This window comes from Oncorhynchus kisutch, linkage group LG24 (genome assembly GCF_002021735.2).
Source record: "Oncorhynchus kisutch isolate 150728-3 linkage group LG24, Okis_V2, whole genome shotgun sequence".
NCBI lineage: Eukaryota > Metazoa > Chordata > Actinopteri > Salmoniformes > Salmonidae > Oncorhynchus > Oncorhynchus kisutch.
In genome coordinates, this window is record NC_034197.2 from 2,841,918 (window position 1) to 2,862,504 (window position 20,587).

General features: G+C 42.4%; 1 protein-coding gene across 3 annotated transcripts in view; it reads left to right on the plus strand.

Moving 5' to 3' along the window:
* Positions 1-226: 226 nt before the first annotated feature.
* LOC109869313 (phosphatidylinositol 3,4,5-trisphosphate-dependent Rac exchanger 1 protein) overlaps positions 227-20,587 on the plus strand; it is a 132,079-nt gene continuing 111,718 nt past the window's right edge. Inside the window, exons 1-2 of one of the 3 annotated variants that reach the window (XM_031803471.1) lie at positions 227-829; positions 6,990-7,366. Coding sequence is in view for 1 of the 3 variants with exons in the window: in XM_020459382.2 (XP_020314971.1) it covers positions 692-829 (138 nt within the window). In the remaining 2 variants the exon portion in view is untranslated. The remainder of the gene's footprint in view (positions 830-6,989; positions 7,367-20,587) is intronic. The other 2 variants (XM_020459382.2, XR_004205139.1) reach the window with 2 other exon arrangements.

Below are 20,587 nucleotides of genomic sequence, written 5' to 3' on the forward strand. Positions count from 1 at the left end.
AATTGTTTAATAGGCCTGGACAAACCATGGCACTTTATGCGTAAAGTCAATTATTAATTAGGCTGCCTTATTGAAAGAAGAATTGGGTATAGCATATGTTGTAGGTGCAGAATTAATTATTTGATATTGAACATGCATTCGTTATGCTAATTTCACCTACAGGTGGTCGGTCCCTACACTGCGGCACTTCTGAAAGCTACCACTTGCACCAGCGTTGGCACTGCGCTTAGTCCCAACAGAAGCTGAGAAGAGGACAACAGGCACTTTTCAGACTGCCTTCTGCGGAACTAGTACTGATTACATCGTGTGTTGTCTCCTCAACTAACCAACCTGAGAGCTTGTGTTTTAGCTCTCCTCTGATAGTTCATGAGCTGTACGATTGTTATCTGAAGTTGTCTTTTCTTGTCCGGGAATCGGATCAATCAAATCGATCTGGAGTCGTTCGTCATTTATTGTGGCTTCAGTCTTTTCAAGAAACAACAAAAAAGTTCATCAAGACGTGTGCTTTTGTTTTAATACTTTTGGTTAAGTTCATGTAAAGCATATTGCGCATCCGTGTTTGGGGTTTGAAAATACGGTGTTGCAAAATGGACTTAAACTGCAACTAACTCGGGATACTTTTGCAGTGACCCAAGTATAAAGAATAACTGAAAGACTTGTTTTCCCGTACTTTTTTGGATAAAGATCAATCATGGAAGAGGGGCAACAGAACCGCGTCCTCCACAGCACCAAAGAGTCGGACCGCGAGCAACGCTTGAGGCTCTGTGTTTTACATGAAATCTTGAACACCGAGAGGGATTACGTTCGGGTATTGCTTTTCCTTCAGTCGGTAAGTTTCTGTTCACGCTTTTGGCATTAACTGAGTTTGTGTTAGTCTGCTTGCCAAACATGGTATTTGCATTGTTCAGCTGTTGGATCATGTCACAAACTGATGGCAACAAACACCTTTACGAGAAAGTGAAGGCAAGGCTGGCTTTCTACAGCTGCTGAATGCCCTAGCATGGATCACTAGTTTATTTGTTGCAACGAAAACACAATCCAACATCCTGTCTGGTTTTAAACTTGTAGCTTCACCCTTCTGTTTAGAGCGGCGCTTTTCTGCATTTAATGAGGTTTTCGTTTGGGGGAACGGTCACTTCACCTCATCTCCATAGACCTGCTGCCTATGCTGTCTGACAAAATCACTGTTCTAGTGAATATCAATACCTCGCCAAGCAACTGGTCTCTGTATCCTCTTGATCGCGCATTTTTCTGCATTTTACATAGCAACCATAAAAGTAACACAGACTGGACAAGTAGCCGTGATTATGCTCATTATAGTCGGGTATCACCTTTTCTGCGTTGAACTATGTAGAACATTTGCCAGTTGGAAACAACTCCCTTCTGCATCGCACAGTTCATGCATGATAGGATTTTATTTCAAGAGAAACTGCAGCGTGCATTGAGCTTTGTGTGGAAAAATAACCAACTTTTGGTTAATCACTCAGCCCTACAAGATACCATCTGATCAGAAGATGCGTAATTGTATCCCATCAATTTAGAGACGTTGTTCAGCTGATTATGGTCTGTTTATTGGCTACGGTACTGTCTCTGATTGGTCCCTCTTGTCTGATTCAGAACCAGTGGGTGGGTGTCTGCTTTGATCCTATTCTGACCATGATAACATGCCAGGTCGCTAATTCACTTCCCACAAGCCATCTTCATAGCAGGTCTCAGTGACGCTGCTAATGGCTTATGTCGGCCTGAGTAACTTCGCGCGCACGCACGCACACAGTGTTTGTACCTTTTAGCCATTATACACTATATTCTGAAGCTATACTGTGTAGATAACTTCTGATTGCTCTACATAAATCTAAATGTTAGCATGTAATCGTATCTAGTGAACAGCTATAAAAGGAGCTGTAGTATGGAGTGGAGATGTACAAGTTACCCGATGTCTTACATCACCGGCAGATCTGAGGCCCGTATCATATTGGAACATTCCGGATCTTACAGCTATCTCTTCCCTGTCCAACTGATCTGTCACAGTGGACACACATCGAGACTTCCAGATGGCCTCTACAATCTGTCATCTCCACCGCGTCACGTCACCTCTCAACATGATACCAACCACCGCGTCCCATATCCACTTCAGAAAAGCTACACTCAAAACCCCCACTCATGCAAACACACATTAAAGAGTGGGGGTGAACATAATTGTTGCAGCAACAACAAACTGACTTGAAAGAGCTAAGTGCTCAAAAGGATATTTATAATTGATTTCAATAGCGTTCAGCGACCTAAGTCGGGAACACCCAAATTTAGATGATTACATAGATCCTCTCCTCCAATTGGACATGCTTCTTTACTACTGGGCCAATTAAAAGGTCCTGATTCAGAGGACAAGCTGTACTAAAAAAGCTGTACATTAAACTAACCCAGAGCTAGTTGAATGTTCAGGGTTCTCACATACTCACAGACTAGTAGCAATATGGGATGCATTGGACACTATAGCCTGTCATGATGGAACCCTCTGTTTTTTACCGAATCTTGATAAATTAGTGGTCCAATCAGCATGGCTGCAATTAGTAAAATGTTTTACCTTGGCATTGTTGTAGAACCCATTGAGTAATATTTTCATTTTGGTTTTTCAATAATGTTAGAAAGCACAGCATCGTACAAGATTTCCAACAACCCCAAGACAAAGTGTCATGTATGCAGAGACTACTGTCAGTAGTTTTAAATGGAACCAAGCTCGTCAGACCTACAGACAAGACAACAGAGTGTCTGGTCTCTCTTGTCTTTGAGAGGAAGTCTCTCATCCAGTCTTCCTGTCTGTGGCACCTTTTTGACGGAGCTGAGGAGAGACCGACTAGCCTCCCCGTAGCGAGACAGCTTCCGCCGTGAGCCTCTCAATGAGCTGTGAATTTTACAGTCCTTAAAGCAGAAGTGAGCGAGAGAAAGGCACGAGACCAAAATATGACTGTTGGCGATGTGCACGGCCGAGAGAGGAGGGTTGTGGGGGAGAGGGTAAGATTATGAGGATAATTTTACCCCCCCGCTGTGGGCAGGCTACAAAAAGGGGATTTCTTAATTTATTTATTCAATTTTAAATCAAATTTATTTATATAGCCCTTCTTACATCAGCTGATATATCAAAGTGCTGTACAGAAACCCAGCCTAAAACCCCAAACAGCAAGCAATGCAGTTGTAGAAGCACGGTGGCTAGGAAAATCCAGAACCTAGGAAGAAACCTAGAGAGGAACCAGGCTATGAGGGGTGGCCAGTCCTCTTCTGGCTGTTACGGGTGGAGATTATAACAGAACATGGCCAAGATGTTCAAATATTCATAGATGACCAGCATGGTCAAATAATAATAATCACAGTAGTTGTCGAGGGTGCAACAAGTCAGCACCTCAGGATTAAATGTCAGTTGGCTTTTCATAGCCAATCATTGAGTTTAATTTGAGCCTCAGATCCACAAAGTCCCTTCCACCAGGTGGCTGCTAAGATATGTTGGCACGACTGCCATATTGCATCTCCATCCCAAAGCCCTTGCTTGGAAGTGTACTTTGTCAGATTGCCAAGAACCTTGCCCTCATCCAGGCCAAGGGGGTGAGACACAGTAGTGATGACACCATAGGCTTTGTTGATCTCTACACTAGACAGGATGCTCTTGCCAGCATACTTGGGGTCCAACATGTATGCTGTGGTGTGTATGGGCGTCAGGCAGAAGTCTTCACGCTTTTTGATGTGTTTCAGAACTGCAGTGTCCTCTGCTTAGGACAACAGCGAAGTAGGTAGGGCAGTACAGATTTCTTCTCTTACATCTGCAAGCAGAGTCTGATCATCAGACAGGATGGCATTGTCTCCTTCATCCGTGCAATGGCTACTGCTATAGGTTTCAGGCTGCTTACCACTCTCTCCCAAAATACATCATCCAGGGGGATCCTCTTGATGGGGCTGTCCATATCACCAGACTGTCAAATGGCCATTTCTTTGAGAGACTCCTTCCCCTCCATGAGACTGTCAAACATGATGACAACACCACCCCAATGGGTGTTGCTGGGCAGCTTCAATGTGGTGCTCTTATTCTTCTCACTTTGCTTGGTGAGGTAGGTTGCTGCTATGACTTGATTACCCTTCACATACCTAACCATTTCCTTGGCTCTTTTGTAGAGTGTATCCATTGTTTTCAGTGCCATGATGTTCTTGAGGAGGAGATTCAAAGCATGAGCAGCACAGCCAATGGGTGTGACGTGAGGGTAGGACTCCTCCACTTTTGACCAAGCTCTGTTCGCAGCATTGTCTGTCACCAGTGCAAATACCTTTTGTGGCCCAAGGTCATTGATGACTGCCTTCAGCTCAACTGCAATGTAGAGACTGGTGTGTCTGTGCTCTTTTTAAAATACTGGTTTAGGGGTGGAGATGATGTAGTTAAGTTTTCCTTGCCCACGACCATTCAACCCCCCCCCCCCCCCCATCAGATGATTGCAATAGTCTGGTTTCTCTGATTTGCTTGACCTTCACTTCACCTCTGAACACTGCATCCAGCAAATGAGTAGATAAAGCATGTCTGGTTGGATGGGTGTATGCTGGATGAAGAACATTTAGTAATCTCTTCCAATACACATTTCCTGTGAGCATCAGAGGTGAACCAGTTGCATACACAGCTCGAGTAAGACATTCATCAGCATTTCTCTGACTACTTTCCTCCATTTGAGTCAAAACAACTACTGATTCCAGGAGAACCATGAGCTGTCTGATTCATCATTTTCACCTCGAATAGAAGTAGAGGGACTTTTGTCAGAGGTTTCTTGTTGTGAGCGCTGACGGAACTTTATGCACTTGGCCAGATGATTCTGCATCTTTTGTTGCATTCTTCACATGATTAGGCACATTATTTGCAAATGTACACAGCTTTTCCTTCTACATTAGCTACAGTGAAATGTCTCCACACATCAGATAGTGGCACTTTCCTGTAAAGACAAGACAAAAATGTATAAAAATAAAACAAATACAATTCCAGGTACAGATTTAGTTAAGCAGTTATATTAAACAACTCTTTTGTAAGATACATCTCACTGGTCATCCCCAAAGCCAACACCTCCTTTGGCTGCCTTTCATTCCAGTTCTCTGCTGCCAGTGACTGGAACGAATTGCAAAAATCGCTGAAGCTGGAGACTTACATTTCCCTCACTAACTTTAAACATCAGCTAACCGATCGCTGCAGCTGTACATAGTCCATCTGTAAATAGTCCACCCAATCTACCTACCTCATCCCATACCTACCTCATCCCCAAAATCATGTACGTCATATAAAATATATTCCCCCACCCAGGTTTGTAATCAAAACCTATCAGAGTCCTTGGCTCACACAGTGTAGTAGTGTGGGCTCAATTGCATGTCATTAGTGTGCAAGATCTTAAGAATCAGCTGTACATGCGATGGAAGAGTGGACTGCACTGTGTATGCAGAGGGTTGCAATTCCATTGAATTGTGGATAGTTTAACCAAAATATGCCACAAGACCTAGAATTGCCTTGTGTATCCCACAAAAAAGGATCACTGTTATAAGCTAACCTTTTTTAATTCCAGAGCTTAACTTAAAAAAAAAATCTGGAAATTTACCGTAAAGTTTCCAACCCTTTGCAACCCTAACCAGGGTCTCTTGTGACTGAGCTGGCCTGGTGATCGTCGTAGGCTATAGCTTCTGAGTGCTGATGCAGCTATTGCTGGTGCGCAAACAGGAAAACACAACATTTTTGTACTAGTCTCTTCCCCCTTGACCTCCACCCCTGTGCTTGGTTATGTAAGACCTGCTACACTACTGTGGGAGACTTTTACCCCATTACGAATCATGGCCCTCTCCCGATGGGATGGGTTTGGTAGCATGTATTTAGAAATATGAGCAATACAGGTTTCTTATGAGATACTGTATATTCCTTTCTCTTGCCCAGTAGATACTTCCAATCCTGTTGCCCGACGTGATGTTGGGCCCCTAATTCAACTATAAGAAGTGCAAGGCTTATATTTTGAAAGAGGCAATGTAGCCAATTGTGGTTTCCTTCCATATGTTTCCCATGCATTTCACACCCACAGTCATTCTTTTGTCCGACATAAAGGAAGGATGTGCTCCGTCTGGAACTCTCAATGTCACAGCCTCTATGATTCCCTTTCAATCCACAAATGGATTATTAACACGAATGAGCAGATGTAGCAAACAGTCCTGCCTCTCATCTCGATAAACAAAGAGCATGTTGGAGTGTCCTGTTGCCCTCAACTTCAGACCAGGCTTTCATGCTCCCAAGTGGCGCTCCTAAGGCACTGCATCTCAGTGCAAGAGGTGTCACTACAGTCCCTGGTTCGAATCCAGGCTGACTCACATCCGGCTGTGATTGGGAGTCCCATATGGCGGTCTACAGTATCTCAATGTTCTTGTAGATTCAAATTACTCACTTGCTCTCTTCTGCCATACTAGCTTACAATGAACCTACCAGAGGGTGAAATAGGGGTCTAAGTTGCACAACTGACTGACCTTGTACCTCTTGAGCTGGTGCTTGTTGCACCCTATTTACTGTTCTGATTGGGGTGTAGTTGAGAACGTGCAGAGCAGTTTGATGTGAACCCACACACTCTTTCACTCATAGCGAAGAGAACCATATGATGATTGCCCATGTTCGTAATTCATACCCAGATGTAATGCCAGGAAACCAATGGTCGATTTGCTTTTTCATCATAGCACTAACATAAGCACTGGTGCACTTCTACTACAGTCACAAAAGGACTGCAATTTCCTTACTATTCCTCTTAATAGTGGAGGAATGAGCGAGACCATGGAGCACTTCAGTGTTGATACAATTCACTGCAAAAGTACCTGCCACCCTTTTCCCCTGCCCTCTTTTGCGCTGTTAGGCTCTTTTTAATAAAAAAAAAATGTATTTTATAAAAAAAATTACCCTCCACAATGGCTGAGCGGCCCCTTTTGTGACTTCTGCTTTACCCCTTCAGGCCTGGGCCCGTATCCACAATGGCTGAGCGGCCCCTTCTGTGACTTCTGCTTTTCCCCTTCAGGCCTGGGCCCGTATCCACAATGGCTGAGCGGCCCCTTCTGTGACTTCTGCTTTACCCCTTCAGGCCTGGGCTCGTATCCACAACGGCTGAGCGGCCCCTTTTGTGACTTCTGCTTTTCCCCTTCAGGCCTGGGCCCGTATCCACAACGGCTGAGCGGCCCCTTCTGTGACTTCTGCTTTTCCCCTTCAGGCCTGGGCCCGTATCCACAATGGCTCAGCGGCCCCTTCTGTGACTTCTGCTTTTCCCCTTCAGGCCTGGGCCCGTATCCACAACGGCTGAGCGGCCCCTTTTGTGACTTCGGCTTTTCCCCTTCAGTAGGTATCGAGTCATTGCCGATTTTAATGTTGCATAAAATATTTTAAAGGTCATTAGTCAATGAACACACAGTCCATAGATGCTATCAATTGCCCAATTTTATAGGTGTGCCCAAATTAGGCTTTTATTTTTAACCGTGTAATATTGCGCTCCAAGGGAATAACTTGAAATAATGCATGTTAGTGAAATATTCTAAATATAAATGTGGTTATTTATTAGTCTATTGGTTCTAAGTATTTAGACATGTGACACCAGTTGGCTGCTAAGATATGCCCATACACACCACAGCATACATGTTGGACCCCAAGTCTGCTGGCAAGAGCATCCTGTCTAGTGTAGAGATCAACAAAGCCTATGGTGTCATCACTACCATGTCTCACCCCCTTGGCCTGGATGAGGGCAAGGTTCTTGGCAATCTGACACTTCCAAGATAAAAATAAATAAAAAAGTGCAACCAATACCTACTGTTGCATGTAGGTCTATATTATTTATCACTTGATCATATAGAAATATCCAAATATTTCCTTTTGTTCTTTTTTTATTACCCCAGTTCTCCTTTTAGCTTCACCAAATTTTTTCTGCATATCCCTGCTACTGTTCTGAGTAAAGGACTGAAAAAGGCTTTCCCTTTTTTGGTCTCCTTGTGTAAATGCAAGCATCACTGCTTGTGCAGTGGAGAGAGGACGTGGGTAGACGTCCTGGGTAGAGCTTTTGACAAATCCAGTCAGACTCCGTGATGTTTCACTGTTGATCTTTGGAGAGGTTCACTGTGTCAATGTGACTGTGTGCAGCTCTCGAGTTTTGCAAGAAATGTCGATACACGGACAAAGGGGTCATGTTCAGTTGAGTCCAACGCCAGAATAGAACCGAAATAGAACATCCTTTTGAGACAAATCAGCCAAGAAGTGCCACTCTTCAAACCTTCCCCTGTTTCAATCATAAGGTGGTGAAGTAGAGGGCTCCAGGTCAAGGTGCTGGGATAAAACTACTCTAGAATGATCACCAACCCTCATTATCCCATGAATGCCCTGATTAATCCTGTTAAAGCTGCAATATCTACATCTCTGGGCAAGCTGGCAAAATTCACATAGAAATGTTAGTTATAGATCTGCAGTAGATTGGTTCTATGTGCGCCATTCTTAAGATTGTTTTTGCATCTTACTTTTGTTTTTGTACACTGCTTCAAACCGCTAAAAATATATTTCAGTGGTTTAGATGGTACAAAGATTCTCTACACTATAGTTGCTTGTTTTGTCACACTGACCTTAGGCAAACAATTAGAATTTTAGCAACCAGGAAATGGCGCAGCAATTTCTACATAGTGCATCTTTAACTGAATCAGGTTAACATTTTCATAGTGTCAACAATGTACAATCCCATTAAATGGATCCCCTTCCTCTTCTTTAAAAAAACAATGTTTATTGATGATTATTTTTTTACGAGGTATGTATGTATGTGTGTATATATATATATATATATATAAGCAGAAATATTACATGAAACAAACAACTGCAAAACCCACAAATTTCACAGCAACTAAAAATAAATAAATGGAGAAACATCCTAAGACAAGTGTTACAGAAGCATAAAACCACCAAAATAACATTTTACAGTGGTCTGATCCAATAGGATAGAACATATTTGGGATATATTTCAGATGAAACACAGTGCCACAAGCCAATTGGATATCTTTCACAACCGCCCCACATGCACACAAAGCATAGTACACTACCCAGATTTCCCTTCATTAGCCAATATTTCACCCACATCACTCTGCTCAACAAAATCCAAAAATGGCCCCCAAACCTTCTCAAAAGTGTTTTGTTTTACCCTTAACCGTATATGTTATATTTTCCATAGTTATGCGAGATGACATTTCCCTAAGCCATTGGGCAATACTAGAAGTGTTCACACTTTCACAGGCAAGATGACATTTCCCTAAGCCATTGGGCAATACTAGAAGTGTTCACACTTTCACAGGCCAGATTACATTTCCCTAAGCCATTGGGCAATACTAGAAGTGTTCACACTTTCACAGGCCAGATGACATTTCCCTAAGCCATTGGGTAATACTAGAAGTGTTCACACTTTCACAGGCAAGATGACATTTCCCTAAGCCATTGGGCAATACTAGAAGTGTTCACACTGTCACAGGCGAGCTATCAAGCGTTTTGCCTACAACCAGCAATTTTTTAAACCTTTTTATTTAACTAGGCAAGTCCGTTAAGAACAAATTTTTATTTTCAATGATGGCCCGGGAACAGTGAGTTAACTGCCTTGTTCAGGGGCAGAACGACTGATTTTTACCTTGTCAGCTTGAGGATTCAATCTTGCAACCTTTTGGTTACTAGTCCAACGCTCTAACCACTAGGCTACCTGCCACCCCATATCTATAAGTGTTTGCACTTGGTTCTTTAGATGAGGATTGATTGGGTACAACCCCAGGATGAACACTTTGGGATAGAGAGGCAATTTTACTGATACTATTTGTGATCTAATATGTGATAATACCTCCTTCCAAAAATCTTGAATTTTCACACAGTCCCACAGACAATGAAACAGAGTCCCCTTTAGAATGATTGTGCTTGTATCTGGAATTGTACTATTAAATGCATATTTAACTTAGCAGGGGTTACATGTGTTTGCATAAACCAATAGTTTTGCAGAGTATTCACATTCTGAGCCTTAGTCTTGGAGTGTGGAGTAGTATATGTACTATGTCCTCCCGAATAACTTCCTTTCAAGAGTTCAGTTTGTTGGCAGAGGATTCGTTTGAGCCAGACTCTAGCATATTGTATAGAGCTGAGATTCTACCCTTACAATGGGTTGAGATCGTATTTTCTAATGTGGACAGAAGGGGTTCTGTTAGGTTTTGGTTATGGGCAGCCGTGAGGAAGCTCCTTAGCTATAAATATAAAACAAATGTTTTCTAGGAACGTCATATTTCTTTAAATGACATAAAAATACCTTCTTTATACAGGTCTTGAACTTTCCTTAAACCCTTGCTGGCCCAACCCGGAACAGTTCACCCAGGAGTGAAACTGTGGTTTCCCCAGATAGGACTAAAACATGACAAAGAATGCATTTCACCAAAGAACTTCCGCACCTCATACCAAACGTTGATCGTATTTTTTCGTGTCTTGATATCAGCTGAGTAAATGTAGATGTTAAGGGGTAATTTGGGTACAACTGAAGACATTTCAATCTCCATCCACGTAGGGAGAGACTCTGAGGTAAAATAGTACATAGCAGTGCGAAGCTGAGCTGCCCAGTAGTACCACTGGATATTAGGCAAATGGAGCCCCCCTCTGTCATACGGTAGGTACAATAAGGACAAGTGAACTCTGAGATGTCTGTTACTTCAGATAAATATAGTGAATGTCTTTTTAAACCTTGTAAAGAGGGGATGGTGGCGGTGGCAAGAGAACGTCCTGAAATAAATACAACAGTTTTGGGAGGACATTCATTTTCACAATGTTAATCCGGCCAATCCGATTGAGTTATTGAATCTACGACAGGTGCATAGTTAGTTGAGACTATGCAGTCAATCTCTGGCACATTACGAATTCCGAGATATGTAAAGCATTCCGTAGTATTAAAACAAAATGAGTCAGCGGTGTCTCTCCTCCTCCTTTAACATCATAATTGAAGATTTTGCATTATTTATTTTGTATCCCGAGAACACCCCAAACTCTTTGATAAGGTCCAAAGTGCGGGTATGGAATTGCACAAGTCTGTAAGAAACTAAATTACATCGTCTGCATAGAGGGCAATTCAATGTTCCATCTGATCTATTTTGATACCTGAAATATTGGGGTGGGACCTAACATCTATGGCTAGAGGCAAAATGGCTAGGATAAACAGGAGAGGAGAAAGAGGGCAGCCCTTCCTAGAACCCCTGCAGATGTCGAAAGGTTTATATACCGTATTAGTAGTAAGGATCTCTGCATTGTGATTTGTATTTAGTGTCATTATCCATTTACAAAAGCTCTCACCACAACCAAAACGGGTTAACACTTCAAAGAGTTAGGGCTACTCAACCCTGTCGAAGGCCTTCTCTGTGTCCAACGACAGGATCGCAGTGTCTGACGACCCAATTTAGGCTGGAAGCAGAACATTTAGCATTCTCCTAACATTATGAATTCCTTGACGACCTTGAATAAAGCCATTTTGGTCTCAACCCACCACATCCGGATGAAAATCCTCCAACCTCCTCACAAATGCTTTCCAAAGAACCTTAGTGTCAGAATTCAAAAGTGAAATAGCATGATAGGGATCACGTTTGGTATGCAGCTTTTCAGGTTGTAGGAGCGGAGTGATCAGAGCTGTCAAAGAAGGGGGCAGGAGACCATTTTCGTAAGATTCCAAAAACATCTCCTGGAAAGGAGTGCACAGTTTGTTCTTAAATCTCTTGTAGATGTCAATGGGCAGCCCATCTGGGCCAGATGCCCTCATACTATCAATTGCATTGGACATTTCCTCCACAGTCAGCTCAGCATTAAGAATATCCTTAGATTCATCTGAAAGATTGGAGTTTCCCAATATATCTAAAAAGCTAGACTGGGTATCAGTTTCAGGAGGATACCCTGATGCAGGTATTGTTAATTTCCCGAGGGTCTACCATCACAGCTCAAGAGGGATCACTTGTAGTCAGACTGGCTTCTCGCTTTGGGCACCGGGATGTGTCTTTAGGACCAGGGGTGTGTTCAGTAGGAACAAAACCGTAAAGAACGTTTTGAAACCGAACAGGTAGCCTACTACCTAGATTTCCAATAAGAAATGTCATTTTTCATTGCTCCGTTTTCAAAATGAACCCAGTCCAGGCCAGTGAACCTGACCCAGGGCAGACGTTGGAGGCAGCAGGCCTTTTCACCCTCTTGTCACTCTCCAGATGAGTGAACGCGGAATCCGATGCCAGCATATGTGCGTCTGCTCGTGGACACCCGTATGTCTGGCCCTTCCTCGAATTTGCTAAGTCACAGCAAATGGCAAACTCGGGGACCAACTCACATGACCCTTTTGGCTGCAAGTCATATGAGACTGGACCATGCCCTCCCTGGGTTTGACTGAGAGCACCACCAGCAGTTTGTGGCAGAGAAATGCTATCTCTCCAGCTGTGGTGATGGTTGGGAGTTGGCTAGTTTGTGGTGCTACTAGCTGCCAATGGTCTCCATCTTTATCTATGACATGACAGCATGGGGAAGTGGAAATAAGGGCACAGTCATAAGCCTTATGGCTCTTATGGTTGCATCTGAGGATTTGTTGCACTCCCTAACCAATCAAGAGTTGTATTTTGGCCTGTGTTGAATTCATCTGATCTGTTGGCCTACGACTTTTGGGAATATGTGTAAATGTCACAATACTGCAATTCTATTGTCCTAATGCTATGATCATTTCCCATCTTTCAAGTCTCCAACATGTAAGGGATAAACGGTACCATTCTGTACATAACCTTGGACGACACCGCCGCCAGGTCCCTTTTGAGGAGTGCAATTTTCCAAGGTAATGTACAGAACACAGGCGTTTATCCCACTATACCACAGTTGCAAAGAACCATATGAAAGCACACATTTACTGGTAAAAAAAACCTTTTTCTCATTGATATATTTATAAGCTAATTCTCCTATCTTTTGGTTGCTAGAGTTGCGACCCAGTCATTCTGGAGATTCTCACAGATCACTGAACCTGTTCATAGCCCATCTTTATACAGCCCATCTATCTACCTCATTCCCATACTGTATTTATTTATTTTGCTCCTTTTGCACCACAGTATCTCTACCATGCACATCCATCTTTTGCACATCTACCATTCCAGTGTTTAATTGCCATATTGTAATTACTTCGCCACCATGGCCTATTTATTGTCCTATAACTCCCTTATTTGACCTTATTTGCACTCACTGGACAGGAGAAATTCATGTTCATCACTCACCACGTTAAGTCATCAGATGCTCCCAAAAGATACCTGCAAAATCCAATCAATGCTAGCTAGCTAGGTTTTTTCCCTCATTGGACCTGCATTTACAATGTATACAATTTCAGTTTGTGTGGTTGATGGTTTATCCTTCTGTAACTTTGTCGCAACTACACATGCAGACCGTACGTGGTTTTTGCGTCATGATTGCAAGTTGTCCTGATTTAAAATAAATATATATTTTCCAACTGTCCGGTTATCTGGTTTTAATGTCTATTCTAGAATGCCCTTCTAGTCACTCAGAAACAAGTATTCAACAATGCTGTGGTATAAGAACTCTATACATTTTTACTACAGCACAATACTGTACACTCTGAAGCTCTATCTTGGCTCCTTGCAGTGACTTTGTGCAAAACCACATTCTGTTCATGTATGGCATGATTGGACACGCACACTTCCTCTTCACAAAGCTTCACTTCCTGTCACGGGACATCCTCCTTGCTACTTTTGTGTTGCAAGCCCGTCACTGCGTATCTAACTTGAAATAATCAACTTTTTTTCAGACTTATACAGAAATATCTGTGGCTTTTTGTAAAATCTGACTGCTCTGTTTTCACTTCCTTTTTGAGCATCACAGAAGCACCAACTAAGAAAAGACAAACCGCAGTAAATCCTTTGCAACTGGGCTTGTACAAGCTACTCTGCAAAAAAATACAATTACTCAGGTGGGAAGGGGTGGTTGCGTGCTGAGTGTGTTATTGACTCAACAGTGACAGAGAGTGCAAGTCTCTTTGGCTCTCAAACAATCAATCAAGTATTGTCCTTGTCCAGAACGCACACTGGAAACCAAGCTCCACTCGAGGCAATGCACACATGGTTGAAGACTCAATTACCACAAGTGATACTCCTCCGTACTGTATAACATGTTGCTAGCAGATGGGTGATTCTTATGAAATTTTGGTTTCAAAGATTTCAAACATGAAATCTTTAAAAAGACTTGCATCAACAAATATCATTTTTAAGCATTAATAACTAGGTCTGAAGTGTTTGAGCATTAATGTAAAAACATTTACTGAAAATTCTAACCTTTTTTTTAAACATATTTTCCAAAACATTACCCCAATGATCTGAAAAGATCAAGACCATTAGGAAAGTTAATACATTTTCATTTTTTTGTGTGTGTGATTATTAACAGTCATGCACAGTTACTTGAAACTCTAAAATAATGTTTTTACATTTTTAAAATGAATTTGATTTTGACATTCTTATTACCTTCCGCAATCTACAAACTAATATGTTTTTATATTATATTGAAACCTGACATAATTTAGAAAAATATGTGGCAAGCCTGCATTTAAAAGAACTACTATTTTTCCTTTCATTAAATTAACATAAAATGAACCACTGGTGCCATAATGATACATAGGTTTCGGGAAATGAGGTTGATTTCGATAATGATAATAGGTATACTAAGACATGTTTTTAACATTTAATGTAGAAAATAAATTAGACTTGGCACAATCATGGATTCAAGTTCAATCAATTTAATTTTGCAGTGCTTCAAAAGTAAATAACACAGGCTAAAAACAGGGAACACATATAAACAACACATACAAACACATTAGAACAGCACATGTCATCGTCACTACAAACACTGGACTGTACAGTGTCCCTTGGGGATGATGTTTCTATGACCCCAAGCTGGTGCAGCTTCTTTCTCTTCAAGCCAGTTTTCTCCTGTGACTCTTCGCTGGCCAATCCAAAATGGCTTAAATGTAAAGAATTGAGCCTTGGAAAGGTTGTGCCTTGGATTCTCAGACATAAATGTTCTATGAAGATTTGCCATAGTGTCCATTTTAAGGAATATCTGGTCCTTTCTCTGAATTTCTCCAGATTTCCCAGTTATTACAGTGGAGACTTCATCTTGATGAAGGAAGCGGCTAAGTTGCACATTAGTCTTCTCTGGCTGTTATTGGGTAATGTTCTCTGGTGACCTCTTTGTCGTTTTCTATTGGACCTCTGCCTTTCATGTTGACAATTACCTGCTTCCTCTTGGCCATCATCTCAACACCTCTTTTTAGATTGACTATCTCTTTGGTCTCCAGCAGCTTCTCTTCCGTGTCGCGCAACTTTGACCTCAATTGTGATAGTTTTCTTTTTTCTTTCTTCTGTTCCTCTTCTTGGGTGATTCCTTTAGGGTAGATGTATTCATTGGTCCTGGTGTCTAGAGATGTAGAGCTCTGTAGAGCTTACTGACCGTGTGTGTGTATCCTATAGTAGAGACTGAATGGCTTACACTGTGTGTGGACATCCTATAGGATAAACTAAATGGCTTACTATGTGTGTGTGTGTGGTGGATGTGTTAGCGTGCATGTGTAGACTTCATAACACTGTAGGGTAATGACTTCCTATAGACACTATGTGACCTCTCTCTGTCCTTCCTTCTGGACTCTTCCAGCAGTTCTGGGTTGGTGTAAACCTTTTCTCTGAATTGTCAGCCTTCGCTAAAGCTTCCTTTTTATCACTAGCTGACTGTCTGCAATTAAACTGAAAGACATAAAGCAAAATATCAACAGTTAGTAAATAATATTTAACTTTAATAGTTCATTATATTAAAAAAAATATAGTCTGTATGATTAAATTCTCATTACCGAAACAGAAGTTCTCTCTACCGCAACTGGCCTTAAATTGCAGCGGTAAGTGAGACTGTAAGTGAGAATGGTGTTGCGAAGGATGAGGAAACTTAAGATGTTTTGCTAACAATAGCAAGGTCTGCACCTGTTGTATTCGGAACACGTGACAAATAAACTTAGATTTGATTTGAAATGACTCTTTGAGCAAGGTAGAGAACACTATCTTTTATTATGATATTTAGTTATTTTACTACATGTTTTATATTTCAAATCATTACTGCCATGGTATTTTAATGGTTTCATGACAATGACCAAGATAAGATCAACCTCTGATCAAATGTCCTATCAGGCATTCAGTGTTGTAGCTATGATTCATAGTATTTCTCTTACTGACACCAAGTTTGTACATTAGTACTTGAATGTTTGGTGTTCATTTGTCTGGCGAGCGAGGCTAGAGAACAAGCAGGTTGGAGCAGATCTCCTTTGGGAATTCCATATGAGCAAATTCAACCTTACAACCCCATAGTATTTTTATTTCTACTTTGCACATTCTTCCACTGCAAATCTACCATTCCAATGTTTTACTTGCTATTTTGTATTTACTTTGCCACCATGGCCTTTTTTTTGCCTTTACCTCCCTTATCTCAGCTCATTTGCTCACATCGTATATAGACTTGTTTCTACAGTATTATTGACTGTATGTTTGTTTTACTCCATGTGTAACTGTGTCGTTGTTTGTCGAACTGTTATGCTTTATCTTGGCCAGGTCGCAATTGTAAATGAGAACTTGTTCTCAACTTGCCTACCTGGTTAAATAAAGGTGAAATAAAAAATAAATAAATAAAAATAGTCCTTCTGGCTACAGACCCTGGTGTGCAATATTGCTGCTCTGCTCCATTCAACTGCTCTTCCACTGTACAGCAGCAGACCATTAATCACCTGAATGAGGATCTCCTTTGTGGCCCTGTCAGAGTACTATTTGACGTGCTGTTATTAGCACATGATGTATTGACGACCCAACTAAATTGAGTCTGCATGCTATTTTGAGCCATCTATAATCGCACAGTGGATGACGTACTGTATACAGGGGCGGGTCTCTTGCGATCATGGTTGGGGTCAGTTCAATTCAGTTGACTGAGGGGGGAAATGTATTTGACACCAACCCTGTTTACTATTTGTAACTTTCAAGAAATGTGTTCACTGGAACATTTCTGTCAGCGTGAATCTGGGCTGCCTACTCTATCCACATTGCTTTGTCTGCTTTTTTTCAGTGGGACACTGACTCTCCTCACATCTCTGTGTGCTACTGTCCCATTTGCCCCCCACAGATTGTTTTCTTTTCATTCTGACCAGCCAGTGTGTTATCTGATCTGCCCTTTATCACCCCTGCTCAGTGATGCTGGTGGCAGCGCTTGGCGATTGACAAACTTCTCCTCTTCTCTTCCAATAAAAAAAGTCTAGTCGTTTAGTAACGCAACACTGCCGATAGCCAATACAGCCCGGGTGATGGGGCATAATGCAGACACTGAAAGGACCCCTTTGTTGCTTGTGGCGTCGCACATTTGTACCACCTCCCTCTTTCTTCCACATCTGTGTGGCACATTTAGAAGTTTAGGAGCGAGACCATCCACAGTGCAGTTGTACGAACTATGAAGAACACAAATAAGGTGTTACCAAAGACACTCATGCTTTCACCTGCCCTGCTCTCCCATTCCATTGTATTTAAAAAAGAATCATAATGCTGATGTGTGATAAGGAGTGTCGGTCATTCATTAAAGGATGTGTTTGTGTGCGTCGTTCCATGTCATTTCAGCCCTGTCATCTCCGATTTGTTCTGAAATTGTTTCTGTAGTTAGAAACAGAAGTTAGCATTCCTGCAAAATGATTTGTTAAAATATATAATTTGACTTCTGAGAAATTAAGCTAATTGATTGCACCCAAATTGGCTCATTTTAAATTATAGGGTTCATATAATAATCAGTAAATATACACTGTGCCCAAAAGTATGTGGACACCTCATCAAACATCTCATTCCAAAATCATGGACATTAATATAGAGTTGGTCCCCCTTTGCTGCTATAACAGCCTCCACTCTCCTGGCAAGGCTTTCCACTAGATGTTGGAACATTGCCCTGGGGACTTGCTTCCATTCAGCCACGAGCATTAGCGAAGTCGGGCACTGATGTTGGGTGATTAGGCCTGGCTTGCAGTCGGCATTCCAATTCATCCCAAACATGTTCAATGGAGTTGAGGTCAGGGCTCTGTGCAGGCCAAGTTCTTCCACACAGATCTAGACAAATAATTTATGTATAGACCTCGCTTTGAGCAAGGAGGCATTGTCATGCTGAAACAGGAAAGGGCCTTCCCCAAACTGTTGCCACGAAGTTGAAGCACAGAATGTCATAGTCAAATCAAATTATATTAGTCACATGCGCCGAATACAACAGGTATTCAACAGGTAACAACCTTACAATGAAATACTTACTTATGAGCCCCTAACCAACAGTGCAGTTTCCCCCCCAAAATATGGATAAGAATAAGAGATTAATAAGTAATTAAAGAGCAGCAGTAAAAAATAACAATAAATACAGGGGGGTGCCGGTACAGAGTCAGTGTGCGGTGGCACTGGTTAGTTTAGGTAATATGTACATGTAGGTAGAGTTATTAAAGTGACTATGCATGGATGACAACACAGAGTGGCAGCGGTGTGGAGAGGGGGGCAATGTGGGTAGTCATTTAACTAGATGTTCAGGATTCTTATGGCTTAGGGGTAGAAGCTGTTTAGAAGTCTCTTGGACCTAGACTTGGCGCTCCGGTACCGCTTGCCGTGCGGTAGCAGAGAGAACAGTCTATGACTAGGGTGGCTGGAGTTTTTAACAATTTTTAGGGCCTTCCTTTGACACCTGGTATAGAGGTCCTGGATGTCAGGGAGCTTGGCCCCAGTGATGTACTGGGCCGTTCGCATTACCCTATGTAGTAGTGCCTTGCGGTCGGAGGCCGAGCTGTTGCCATACCAGGCAGTGATGCAACCAGTGGTGCAACCAGCTGTGGAACATTTTGAGGATTGAGGACCCATGCCAAGTCTTTTCAATCTCCTGAGGGGTAATAGGTTTTGTCGTGCCCTCTTCACGACTGTCTTGGTGTCATCTCCTTTGTCTTGATCAAATTGAGGGAGAGGATGTTGTCCTGGCACCACACAGCCATGTCTCTGACCTCCTCCCTATAGGCTGTTTCGTCATTGTCGGTGATCAGGCCTACCACTGTTATGTCATCGGCAAACTTAATGATGGTGTTGGAGTCATGCCTGGCCGTGCAATCATGAGTGAACAGGGAGTACAGGAGGGGACTAAGCACGCACCCCTGAGGCCCCTGTGTTGAGGATCAGCATAGCAGGATAGCAGGATCAGCATGCTATCTGACCTCCAAACAAGCTTCAATGCCATACAACACTCCTTCCGTGGCCTCCAACTGCTCTTAAACGCTAGTAAAACCAAATGCATGCTTTTCAACCGGTCGCTGCCTGCACCTGCATGCCCGACTAGCATCACCACCCTGGATGGTTCCGACCTAGAATATGTGGACGTCTATAAGTACCTAGGTGTCTGGCTAGACTGCAAACTCTCCTTCCAGACTCATATCAAACATCTCCAATCGAAAATCAAATCAAGAGTCGGCTTTCTATTCCGCAACAAAGCCTCCTTCACTCAAGCCGCCAAGCTTACCCTAGTAAAACTGACTATCCTACCGATCCTCGACTTCGGCGATGTCATCTACAAAATGGCTTCCAACACTCTACTCAGCAAACTGGATGCAGTCTATCACAGTGCCATCCGTTTTGTCACTAAAGCACCTTATACTACCCACCACTGCGACTTGTATGCTCTAGTCGGCTGGCCCTCGCTACATATTCGTCGCCAGACCCACTGGCTCCAGGTCATCTACAAGTCTATGCTAGGTAAAGCTCCGCCTTATCTCAGCTCACTGGTCACGATGGCAACACCCATCCGTAGCACGCGCTCCAGCAGGTGTATCTCACTGATCATCCCTAAAGCCAACACCTCATTTGGCCGCCTTTCGTTCCAGTACTCTGCTGCCTGTGACTGGAACGAATTGCAAAAATCGCTGAAGTTGGAGACTTTCATCTCCCTCACCAACTTCAAACATCAGCTATCTGAGCAGCTAACCGATCGCTGCAGCTGTACATAGTCTATTGGTAAATAGCCCACCCTTTTCACCTACCTCATCCCCGTACTGTTTTTATTTATTTACTTTTCTGCTCTTCTGCACACCAATATCTCTACCTGTACATGACCATCTGATCTTTTATCACTCCAGTGTTAATCTGCAAAATTGTAATTATTTGCCTACCTCCTCATGCCTTTTGCACACATTGTATATAGACCCCCCCTTCGTTTTCTACTGTGTTATTGACTTGTTAATTGTTTACTCCATGTGTAACTCTTTGTTGTATGCTCACACTGCTATGCTTTATCTTGGCCAGGTCGCAGTTGCAAATGAGAACTTGTTCTCAACTAGCCTACCTGGTTAAATAAAGGTGAAATAAAAAAAATAAAATAAAATAAATAGCGGGTGTGTTGTTACCTACCCTGACCACCTGGGATGCGGCCCATTAGGAAGTCCAGGATCCAGTTGCAGAGGGAGGTGTTTAGTCC